This window comes from Falco rusticolus, chromosome 6 (genome assembly GCF_015220075.1).
Source record: "Falco rusticolus isolate bFalRus1 chromosome 6, bFalRus1.pri, whole genome shotgun sequence".
NCBI classification, from domain to species: Eukaryota; Metazoa; Chordata; class Aves; order Falconiformes; family Falconidae; genus Falco; species Falco rusticolus.
In genome coordinates this window covers 53,896,416-53,909,535 of record NC_051192.1, presented here as the reverse complement: position 1 = coordinate 53,909,535, position 13,120 = coordinate 53,896,416, and the positions used below count along the sequence as shown (strand labels likewise).

The 13,120-nt window shown below is 36.2% G+C and overlaps 1 protein-coding gene across 1 annotated transcript in view; it reads left to right on the top strand.

Moving 5' to 3' along the window:
• The window catches only part of WDR27 (WD repeat domain 27), a 130,825-nt gene that overhangs the window by 64,056 nt on the left and 53,649 nt on the right, over positions 1-13,120 (top strand). The window contains 1 exon segment of the mRNA XM_037393182.1: positions 6,592-6,690. Within this exon segment, the coding sequence (XP_037249079.1) occupies positions 6,592-6,690 (99 nt within the window).

The following is a 13,120-nucleotide window of genomic DNA, read 5'->3' as shown; positions in this document are numbered from 1 at the left end:
AACTGGGATCCTGCTGTAGCACGCAGTTTCCTGTCACTACCAGAAATACAGCGTCCATAAGTGGCACTAGAAGGGGAAGGGACTCTGAGAAGGTATACTATACTCAGTGTCTTGGTGATAGGCTTGAGTAGCCTTTCCATGCTACCACGTGGCAAGCGTACAAGATATCTTGGTGCTGAAGAGCATTAATCAGTGCTTAGGATGCTTGTGAAATCTATTTTATTATGTGTGGATTTGGCGCTGATGACTATAGTTAAGGTAGTCTAACACTTTCCACTATAACTCTGTTTTCAGGCTTATAATTGAGAGCATTTTGGGCTGAAACTTTCCATGCTGGGTGTCTGCTCCAGGCTGATTGTTATTTTTCAGTTTTAGTATAAGTAGTTCAGGTGCTTTTTCAGCTTGAGATTGAGGAAATATACATGGTTCAGTGGAAGATGTGCCCCAGTGTAAACAGGGGATGGTGAAATGCAAGCCAAGGAATTATATGATGTAGTGTAGGAGTGTGCACCAGGTTTGATGGCACTAACGGAGGTAAATGAAGACCAATGCCTTATTAATAAATCCAGATATCTTTCATAAAACTGTGAGTAAAACTACTTATTTTTCTATCAAGAGGCTTTAACACTTCCATCTTCTGCAGTTCATTTGAAATACTAGAAAAAACAGTCTCAGGAAAGGGATGACTTTGGCCAATCCATGCAAAACTTCTGAAGAAAAAAAATATCTCTATTTGTGTAAGGTCAAATTAGGTATCTTGGATAACAGCGTCTTCCCCCCCGCCCTCCACCTCCCCTGTGATCTGTTTGCAATATACGTGCTCCAGTTCAAAGCCACAGCAGTCACAAAAGGTGTTTTTTGAAACTGGTGTTGCTTTTCTGGTCCTTGTGCAGGAGCTGATAACAAGGACAATTTTTCTGCTATGCTTTCAGTGTTTCTTGTTCTGATTTGCTGCTCCTCTTTCCCTTCCCAGAAGGGGGTAGGAGGGTAAGTAGTTTGACTCAAATGCATATGGCCAGGGATTGGACCGGGGGCAGCGGGAGCAGATGGGGACAAGTTTGCTTTGAAGACAGAGTATAAGAAAACAGAGGAAAAAATTTACAGTGGAGCTCTGCAGATAAAGGGTCAATTTATTTAACACACTCTCTCTACCAATGCAGCAGAATTAAATAGTTTTCCATTTGGCTACAAATTCTTTCCCTCAAGGAGGGACCTTCGCCCTTCTTCCCTGTCTCTTGCTACAAATTTAAAGAAGAAAGAACAAGCTTGTATACACATGTAAGGTGCTGAATACACTCTAACACTGTGGGTTAATGAAAACTGAATACTCCAAATTTTCTTCAAACTTCAAGTGAAAGGAAACACATGTAAGTATGTGGTTAGGGGTGCAGAAAACTTGTTTGGAAACTGTTGGTACAGGTAAATGATTTTTACTTTTGGCTGACCCTTGGACAGAAATGGAAAGGAAATAGCAGTATCTACTGAATCAGTATTTTTATTACAAGAAATTGGTCTTAATATATAAAAAAGGGATTGACTTTGGCTAAAGTCTATAATAGATTATATGTACATACGCATTTTGGGTATTTCTAAGTACTTCCTAGACTGTTTTGCTTTCTTTATTACATTTGGTTTGCTGAAAATCTGCTGCTCTTCTGTCATTGAATTAATACTTTTTTTTTTTTTTTATGGCTAGTGTTATGGTATCATTTGTTATTCACTTACTGTTCTTTTATTTCTACAGAAAAGAATATGCTAAAATTATCTAATAAGTATAGAATAGGAAAACAATTTGAATGGCATCAGAAATGTAGTAAAACTAGAATGGTGGCAGAGTAATAGTGGGAGAGTGTTTATATTGGAGTTATTCCTCTTATGAATACTTGAATGTAATTTCTGTTAAAGTACAATTTCCTTTGGGTTACTTTTTTTCTTTTTTTTCCTTTCATTATTGAGGTTAAAAATAAATTTACTGAAAAGTTTATTTTCAGTCTTGCACAAAGTTAACATTTTATTCTCAGAATTTAGACTATTATTGGCTAGCAAATATCTGTGATGAGTTACTTAAACAGAAGCTGTTTTTATACAATTTTTTATGATGATGTTTTTCTTTTAATGAGATTTTGTTGTATTACATGTCAAAATTACTCTGATTTAAAATATTTGCTATTACTTTCCTTAAAAGCACAAGAAGAGAATATGATAGCTGCCACAATATAATAAACTATTCTGGGATATATTTAGAGACTCTGCCATTTTTTCTTTTAAGGTGAACCACCACACCTAAATATTTAAGATTTATAGGGCTAGAAAAACAGTATCAGAAAGAAGCTTAACACTAGTTCTGTTAGGATAGAATTGTAGGAATGAAGTACAGTGGGAAAGTTGTCTTCCCACCTATGTTCTGTGTGTTTTGTCTATCAGTTGTTCAATGCAAAAGTAGTCTTTATAGTAAAGATCAGAGTAAAGATCTTTCCCATGCTCATGAATGCTTCAGCGTTTAGCTACAGTTGGGCTTTCATCTGTACTTGCTTGTCATTACTTCTCTCTGACCCAGTGAATCTTGTTACACAATGTGACAATTCAGAAGAATGCTACATCCCAGCCTAACCTCTTCCTCAGGGCTTTGAATCATTTCTTGAAAGGTGGGAGGTAAGAGTTTGAATGCTTTTTAGGTTGAGAAGTGTGATTAGTTAACATTCTTTTTAAACAACTGAATACACACTTCCTAGATTCTACCAAAGTTGCACAACTGCTTCATAGCATTTTTTGAAAGAAGGGTGTGAGCCAAATGGTTGATTTAGGAACTGTATGGAAGAGCGTAAACTACTAGAATACCTAGGTTTCATAAACATTGGATTTATCATCAAAACACCCCAGGGAAATATTGTCACATCTATTTTACAGAGAGGAATGGGGAAATAAAGATTAAGCCAAAAATGAATGTTCTCCTTCCCAAATTAAACTGAGAACCTGGGATGGAAAATTAATTTTTATTGGATAAGTTTGGCAAAGTTCTGTAAACCACTAGATTATGATGGAAAATTTTCAGCTTCACTAACCATGTCTCTCCGTGGTAAGTTCTCTTGGTTAAAACATGAAGCCATGTTTCTTCGTAGCTCAGAATTTGTTGGAAGGCATTGTAGATCAGTAATTCAGAGCATTGTGTGCTCTTGACTTTGACTTTTCATTGTCTCTACTTCCATGAAAGGAAAGGAGGAGAGTAGGCTTGAAGAGGAAAAGTGACAGTACGGCAATTTGGGGCCAGATAGAGAAAAGATGGTGAGTGATAGAAAGCACAGTCCTGTCTGCTGCCTCTCTGCCAAAGACTGGTCTTAGTATATGCAGAAGAACTGATGCAGGCATTCCAAAAACTTGCAATTGCAGAGTAATTAGCTTGTGAATGGAAATAATCGCTCACAATAGGAGTTTTGTAAGTCTCTTTTACTAGCTTCCCATGTGTCAGTTGTGCAAAGTCCAGAGGACTTATGCTACATACCAAACACCTGAATTTGAGAGTTGATTTTACTCTCTCCAGTATTTTCCTCAATCAGTTCTATTCTGTTTCTTATATCTAACAAAGTTCTGTAGTACGTTAAGAACACGATGTATTTGTCCTGTTTCGGTTGTTCCCACAGTTCCAAAGGGGATGGACATGTGTACAATAGCTATGAGGAATAGGATTTGAATCTTTAATGATACAAACACCGAAAAAGTGTCATGGCATTACTGAGTGTTGTGATACTGTTGAACCATTTTGACAAGAGGTCCACAAGATTTTTGAGGGCTGTTTGATAAGAATTATTTCTCCCTGTTTTCACAAATACCCTCTTTCTTCAGTTAATTAGATGTGGAGGAATATCCTGTTCTGGAGGTTGCAGTGCAGCTTGTAATGCTTCTTGCTCTCCACTCACTCAACTTCTTTCTGGAGTCTCCCTGGTATATGGACTTCTACAGCATCTCATATCTCATTTTCTTGAGACTTGCAGATTCCTATTAATTATATGATTATGACCACTGCAGTCTGCTCTGGCACTGTGGTGCTGGTGGTGGTGAAGTACAACCTGACTGCAGTCTCTACACCTCATCCTCGCTGGAATAAAAAGGTCACTCTTTTCTTGGAGGGAAGTCTGGACAGTAGGGCCAGGTGATATACAGAGTGACAAAGCTTGGCTATGAAGAAGGGAGCACAATGTTACAGTTACTGAAATAACACATAGGCGTCAGCATCTGCTAATTTTGATAGCAGGTGAGTCATGGTATAGTATCATCAGAGTGGAGAATGGAAAGCCAGGATGGAAGGGGGAGAAATGGTGGATGTGGCTCTATAAAATAAGGGGCATTTTGGAGGGTGCTATTGTGTTAGAACTCTGAAACCTTCTCTGTGTAAGCCTAATTACTTGGCAATATTGTAATCTGTTTACGATGTGTAGCAATTAACCAACACTACCTCTCAATATTTTTATGTCAATGAAGAGGAATCTTGTGTCTAGCTGGAGGTATTTACAAACAGCAATCACAGTGTTTCTGTATAGAGAAATCAAGAACTTGAGCAGTCCTGGGTACAGACTGAATTTACTAATACATGGTCTTGCAGTTTCCATCAGAGAAAATAATTTCATGTCTATAGACACATCAGAATGCTTTCCTTTGTGTCATTTCATCCTTTTAGCTTGTTTGGGCTCCCCATACCTATCTGTTCCCCTGTGAACTGATCATGTCCCAAGTGGCATAAGTCACAGTAGCCATAGTATGACTGTAAGTTTTAAAAAAAAACAGATAAAAAAAATCGCTGCCCTTACGTTACTAGTAATCAAATACATATTATTATTATCAGTTTTCTGAGATGTTTAAAAAGTAGGGAGGAAGGTCTTTTTAAGGCAGAATTTCCAATTAACAAGCATTTGCTGTATCTTTTCAGGAAGGAAGCAAAGATTTTTAACATATTACTGGGGACTCTGCTACTTTCCCAGTTAGTATGGCAATATCTGTGTGGAAAGCTACAAAAAATCCAGAGGTTAAAAAGGGATACCTACACTACTGTCTGCTTTTAGGTACTTCATTTATGCCAGTAGACAGTTATAATTCCATATCCTGGACTGAATCCAAATTTGTCTTTTAGTGAATATGGTCATGAATGGAATATTTGACACTGAGGACTATCCAGTGCTTCTTCAGTGCTGGTTTGACTAGAGAATCTTTGGTGTTGGCTGATAGGATTTGTTTTCTGAGTGAGGCATTAAGTGTTTTTTCTGGACCTGCACTGGTCCATGAATCTGTCCATAAATTGGGAAGACTGTCAGATAAGCAAGTTTTCAGGACATACATTTTGCAGCAGTTTGCCATCTGCTAGGGGAAGAAGCTCAGCTGCCTTGGGCCTGAATGATTAAACTAAGTTTAGAGTACTATCAACAAAACACTTAAGTCACAGAGTAATACTTTGTTGTAGTAGTGTCCATGCACAATTGGTTTAGTTTATGTTAGGCTTTGCTCTGAATTCCATGTTCATAAGTTCAAACTGTGAAGTTTGGCTTATTGTCTTTGACTATTCTTTGCATGCTTTACAATTTATTCTTTCTTTTGAGATACACATTTTATTTATAATGTATCAAATAAGTCTGCATATTTTCTGCATGTTATGTGTCTTATTTTATATGCCTTGTGTGTGCATACTGTCTGACTTATCCTGCAAATAATTGCTATTTTTACTAGATAAGGCACAATCTAAACCAATCCTATATGCCTGCATGTGACACTCACAAGTGTTTCTGGAGGACTGTATACTACAGGATTTATTATAAAACATTTTCTGTTTTGTTTATGTAAGATAATGCTTATTTAATATCACAACCCAACCATTTTAATAGTATCAGTATGTCTGTGACTTTCACTGAAATTTGAATTGGTTTCTTAATGCAGTTTTGCATTGGCACTTTTTCATTATTTGAGGCTGTACCAATAAAAATATAATTATTTTGCTACTAAATTTAATTTATTCCTTGTAAAGCACTTTTCCCTTTTTCCTTTAAGAAGCAAAGTCAGGCAGTATGCTTTTTGTCGTTGATACCCACATCATCCATAATATTGATTTGTCACTGAATTCTATGCTGTTCATGTAAAAACTGCAAAGACCTACATTTTTTCCTGTTTACTGTAAAATTTTTGTTTAATGTAGCGACAAACACAAGAGTTTTCAAATCTGGAAATGAAGGTTTTGGATTCTACATATTTCTACTTGGAAGAAAGGGTTTAAATTCTAAAGAACACCCTTTAAAATATATCATAAAAGGGTCATTTTTTTACCTGACTACTTGAAATATACCTAATGGCTTTTTATTTAAGAAGAAAAGATTGCACTACTCTTTCTAAATATCTTTTTTAAAATTTGAGTTAACTTAAGCATTTGTTAAATTATCCTGAATTACAGAAATCAATTCTGAGATGTTGATGACTTTTATATCTGTTTAGCTATTATAAAAGTTTTCTAACTTTTTTGTAGGCTGAATCTTCAGTCTTCCTATACTGTAACTTAGTGCTTCTAGAATGTGAGATAATTCTTTAAGGTGAAAATATAATCTCATTGTTTTTTAGGCTTACATATATGAAATGCATTCAAGCACTTTTTCACATAAACTGAAGGGGCACACAGAATCTGTCACCGATGTGACCTTTAGTCCCTTATCTCCGCAGGTAAGTCATTGGGTTTTTTACACTCTATAATTATATGTAAAATCTTCATTACAAATGTACTCTTTACTACTCTTTAACGTACCTGCCAATATGCTGTGCAGCTGTAAAGTTGGTCATCTACCACCAACTACAGTGTGGCTATTGTGTCAATTATAAACTCATGCAAAATGCTGCATGCTAGAGACAAATGCTCTGACTAACTGCCTACGAAGAAGAGTTCTGGCATGAGAACTTCCCAGTAAAGGTACATCCACCTCAAATTAGCAGAGTAGACTACTAATTCAGAGAATTTAAGAGAAGTAAGTAGGGGCAGGGAAATGGCAAGGGGCTCAGGCTTGCTGTAGTTATTCAGAGGCCTGAAAGATTTAAAAAAACAATGTTATTTTAAATGTGCTGTGTCAGAATAAATGGTGAAATAAATTTATCACAATGTTTTGAAAAGCTGTTACTGCTGTGTTTTGAGCCTTTCAGTTATCTATGTGTAAAAAGTACTCCAAAGAAGTCAGGCATTAGGCAATGACAGTTCCTATTTTTTTTACTGATTGTTAATATTATGCTGTGTTAACAGCATTATATTTTAGTGTAATGGTTTAATTATAGAGCAGCAATGTATACACAGGAGTCTGTTTCCTAAGTTTTATCTTGAAACCAGAGCTTCCCTACAGTTTGTCATGTGAATTCTTTGTATATTGTTTTGAATCCTATAGACTTACCTTTTTTGTTTTCATGTATTGAAACTGCATTGAGGCGTTCTGCTTTCTACACTTCTTACTTTAAAGGGACAACAATGGTCACTAGATATGAAAAAGAGTGTACAGTAGCTGCTCTTTACTTCACTGCCTCCTCAACACTGGCTGTACTTGCTACTATTAAAAACTATTTATGGATTAAGTATATTTTTTTAACGTGTGGGAATATTGTCACATTTACATATATCCTTCCGTTTGTGAACAAAGATGCTAGCATTGCTGTGATTTTAGGATGTCTGGAAATTTTATTTCTTGTGTATATGTTGTATATTGCTATCTTGTGGTGAACATTATGTGTTTCTGCTCTTTGGATTAAAAAATGCTAAATTCAACCAAATGGTATAGTTTATTAAATTTTGCACCCAGATTAAGAATAGTTTCAGGTTTAGCACTGAACACATTTCTGCAAAAAAGATGTTATATACTGAAGAATAGAGCTGACTGTAGTCTTTCAGCATCCTGATCTGTGGTCCAGCTGTTGGAATACATTTTGGTGGAAAATGTCTTATTAAGAGTTTAACTGTTAAAAGTCTAGAGGCTCAGTTGCAATAATATTATGAATCAAGACTTTGAAGAAACTAAATTCAGGCAAATCAGTTATTGATCAGGGGGTCGTAGTCTGTAAATAGTGTACAATAAACATCCACAGCCATGTGGATTCAAGCAGGACTGGTATAACTCTGAAAGTTGCCTTGGGGCACAAAGCCTTTAATACCAAACTTTATGAAGCATCACACAGTCAATTTAGTATTATGGTTAAAACTCAAATCTGAACTTCAAGAACCAGGCCCCCTTTTCTTGAAGAGCTCTTTCCTGAGAAGCAAAAGCTGTGGATTTGAACCAGCTGACAAATGTCTACATAGATATAGTTCTGGGGCAACATTTTGAACTTAGTGTCATCAGGAACACTTTATTAAAAAGCAAGGAATGTGCAGAAACTGCTCCTTTGAAGGATTACAGTTGAAATGTGAATTCTGTTAACCAAGTCATTCTGTATAATAAGCACTCCAAAATGCTTTCTAAATAAATGTTTTTTGGGGGAGCTGCAGAACCAAATAAAACCCCCACAAAACCAAAAAATCACTTGGGCTTTCCAATACAGGATTTAGCATGGTTACATTCAAAGGCATTAGGAGAAGTTAAGAAATGCAATAGTAAGCTTGTAAAGTGGAAAAGGAGAAAACCACAAATGAATCAGAAAAGAATAATCCCATGCCTTGAAAGAAAGACTTTTTATTAGGCAGCCAGAGTTTCCAACACTGGAAGATTTTTATACCTACTGCTACCACTAGTTAGGGATTTTAAATTGATGCTATTCTTGTTTCATCCAAAGTCTGAATTAATAGAGTTAGGAATTATACTGGTTTCTGAATAACCTCTGCACAAAGCCCCATTGCATTCAAAGGGAAATGCTGGCAGGGGAAGGAGTAAAGGGTGAAAAAAGGGAAGTGGCTGATGAGTGAATTCAAACATTATTGCTAAGCTTTCTGCCATGGAAAGATCCAGCCAAGGGTGAAGTGTGCTGGCAGCACTCCAGTTCAGGGGTTGCTTGCCCAGCACCTGTCCATGAGGTAGTTTGTTCCAACCATTATTATAACTCTACCTGCATCAACGATCTTCCAGAAAAGAGGGGACATCCCCTCACCCCCCCCAATGGGTATAATAGTGGGGGTTTTTTTGCTGATGAGTCATTGTTTCTTTTGTCATATGGTACTCTGGAATGATTTATGCAATGGTTGCTACGAAAGCCTGAGAAGGGAAATAAGATAGAAGCTTTGCATTTATTTTAGGTTTATGTTCAAGATGATTTCTCAGGTTTAGCTTCTCATTGTCACTTCTTGTTTTTACTCATTGTTCAAAACTTATGTACGGAAAAGTGTTTATCTTACCAAAAATATCAACCAAATTTCAAACTATTTTAGGCAATATACATTAAAGGATATCATAGTGTTTAACACAATTGAGCCAATCTAAGTTAAAACAGGGTGGGGGTCTTGTCTTCCAAATATGGGAACAATAAGTCATCTCTCTATGAAATGTTTTTGAAGCAGGATAAAACCAAATGGGGACACTATCATCATCTGCTTTTTGGTGGCTTCTGTGTAGCTGAGTGTTGGCTTCATCTTTGAACAAGCTGTGTGAACGCTGTGTGGCAACACCATCCAAGTACACTCTACCATATTATTGTCCTAATATTGTTGCTTTAGAAAAGAAAAAAAAAAGAAAAGAAAAGAAGGTCCAAGCTCTGAGCCAATAGACTGTGCTGTTAGTTATTTTTTCATGACAGAATCATGACTTTAAAATCAGTATGTATTCCTACCAATCTACTTACATACTGAGACACAGCAGAGAGATAGCTGAAAGAAAAAAAAAAATCCCACCCCAAACTACACTTTGATAGAACAAGCCCTGAGCAACCTGAACTGAATTCAGTGTTGACCATATTTTCAGTAGAGGTCGGATGAGATAATTTCTTTAAGTCCTCAGAAGGCAACCTGTCTGAAGTATACAGATATTTAGACACATGCTCAATAAGTCAATGTAGGGCATTTGATGAAAAATAATCAAAAATATAATTTGTGTTGGATTACATATGGCAAGTCTGTTCCATTCTCTTTGTCTATAGATTTAAAGCAAGTAAATACATGACAGTTTGATGTGACCTCTGAACTGATATACTGGGAGATAACTTCAAGGGAGAAAAACCACAAAACAAAACTAGACTATAATGGAAAAAGTCCCCAGCAATCTGGTTTGGGTTCAGTGTTGACTTTACTTTGAGTAGGTCAGATGATAAGATTTCTTGAAGTTCCTGTAAATTGAATATTCTCTGATTTTGTGATAGCCCACATACTCGAGAAATCTCTTGTCATTGAAGGCATGGCAATTTAAAATTGTCATGTAGAAGACATTAAAATCTTTTGACTACCACGTAAGTTCAACTTGTGACCTGTTTATCAGTAAAATATGTAATTTACATGCATGGAAGGTATTAAATCAAATTGTTACTCAATAGAATTTTTTTTCCATTAATTTGTAGGTCTTATTTTATGTTTAGAAGTATAGCTATATGTCAAATAACATCACTTTCAGGTATTGTGGCATGTTTAGGTTAGATAATCGCTGACCGTAAGTGCATTTCTTGGCAGCTGGAGAAAGTTAAATGAATAGTAGAGATCTGGAAATCTCTTTCACAGCTAAATTTGCATGGGAGTCACTGAAAATTTCATATTGATTTTATGCTGACCTGCTTGAAGGGAGAGGAGACATGTTTAATGTTCCCAGTAAGGGTGTTTGTTTGTAGGTCTCTCCGACAGTAATACAATTTAAAACTAAACCCACCACTTTATTGAGAATTGGCTACAGGTGGTTTTGGATCTGTCTGAAAATAGGAGTTACCAGCTTTTGCTAGCTGCTGACAAAGTGTACTTCTCCTGGTGGTCACATCTGGTGATTTTACTTTAGAATAACTTGTATGAAAATTCCATTCTTTTGCAATTTTGATTCACCATTGATGGTTCACTTAATCATAATTTTTTTTACCATGGAGGTAGCTTTTGTAGTGATACAGAAAATTCTTTTTCAGACTTTAATTCGCTGAGCTTTGAGTATTGAATTAGTTGTCTCATTCCTATGTAGGGTGCACTTTTTTCTCCCAGTATTATATTCTTCCATAGGACTCAGGACTGTCTTTTCCTCTTTGTGAATTTAAAACTTGTGACCAGCTTGACCCCTAATATGACCTCACTAAAGTCAGGAAACCTCTTTCACATGGTTATTTTGACCCTACCGTTTGGCCCAGTCAATCCCAATTACTCCCTCTCGTAATCCGCAAATGTATCAAAACTAAATGTAAATGGAATTTTGTGATGTTTTTTTCTCCTGTAATTTTATCTCTGAGAGGAATAAGCAGCCAGCTGTCAGCTTTTCTGATCTTCTATTCCAGGAGAACAAAATCAAAATCTAGAAAATTCTGAAAAATTTAGGTTTTCTTGTGCTTTTCTGAATGTATTTTACAATTTTAATTTCTGCTGGAAGACTAGAGTAACTTGCAAAAATCAGGCTTTAAAAAGTTTTCTACAGACATTTGTTGAAAAAGCATTTGGTAGAACGCTTTATCTTATTTGTGGCCCTTGAATGTGACAGTTTTTACACTCATGAAAGAAGTAGAAGCAGAAGATGGAAAGTAAGGTAGCCTGGATATCTAGGGGGAAGATGTATTCATGTCAGAAAAACTTCAGAGGGAGTGTGATTGCTCTCATAATGAGCAAAGAAGCAGCAATGAAAAGGCTTGAGAAGGAGCTGTGAGTCAAGCGCTCGGGACATTTATTTTCAGGGCAGATAGCTCACTTAAATCTGGCAGCTTAGTAGCAGCCAATGGATGGAGATCCTCTTGTACTGTATGAGATAATAAGCCAAATCCATGAAGGCTTGAATTGGTTTACTGAAGCCTCCAAAAGCTAAACACTGAGACTAAGGATGTAAGTGTATTTGTGGAAAAGGATACCTGGTAAAAATCTGAAGATGGATTATTTTCTTTTGGATTTTAATTAGCTTCAGAAGGAACAGGGTTTTGCAAATAGGTTACTATTCATCTCAAAAGAGGCACTTTGCTGTAAGTGTAAGAAATTCACAGATTTTCCCGAGCTGACCTGAATACGCCTCTACTATGCATATAAAACAATTAGTTAATTTGCTTATAAAATAGAATTCTCTAAATACAGTAATGTCCTGCTTAGAAATTATTGATAAAGGAGAAGAAGAGGCATGCTTTTTTTGAGCAGAAATGGATTACTGAATTGTTAATTATTCTTTAATACAAGAATTCCCAAACCCACTTGCTCTACTGTAGACGTCTTTTTTGCCATAGGCCTTTCTACTGTAGAGGGCTTCAAGCATCTGCTGTGCTGTGCTGCTTTCTTAGTTTGTACCCATATGCCATTGTAAATGTTAAACAAAACCTGTTTGCAACCGTAGCCGTCTAAGCTAGCATATTTTACATCATTCTTTTGATGAGCTGGCTAAATTGCAGTCGGTCAGCTGGCTTGGCTGAGGACCTTCCAATGCAGTGTGATTTAAAATTAGGTGACAAATCAGAGAAAACTGAGAGAGAGAGACTATTTAATGTTTTTTCCAGCATGTCCAGATGTGTCTTAATATCAAGTTTTCAACTCTTCACTCAGTTCACAGACCTGTTCTCTTTCTACATGCTACTTCAAGCTGCTGAGGAAGAAATTTCATTAGTTGTCTTTATGATCAGTAGTGTGCAGTAATGCAGGCTTTGTATGAAGACTGTCTTTGCCAAACACTGTACTGCAGTTTGTGTATGGTGAGAAGTTATTTCCTTTACTCACATCTAGCTAAAGACGACAGCTGCATTGAAAAGAAAAAAAGAAAAAAAAGCCTGCTGCTGAGTTCATATACCTGCTTTCTGAGATCATATTTCTCTCCTTGTCTTCTCCCTGAACTGTTAGCCAAGTCTGTGAACTCATATTTGTGTAATCTCAGAGAATTGAATGAGGATTTGGAGTGGATATCTCTTAAATTTAATGAACATATCAATTCAATTTTTCTATCCAATTTACTGAAATAACAGTCTGAATAAATTTTATTAACTTTTTATTTTCATTCACCATCATGTTCAATATCCCTCTTCTTTTATCCTTAAATGTACAGCTTTA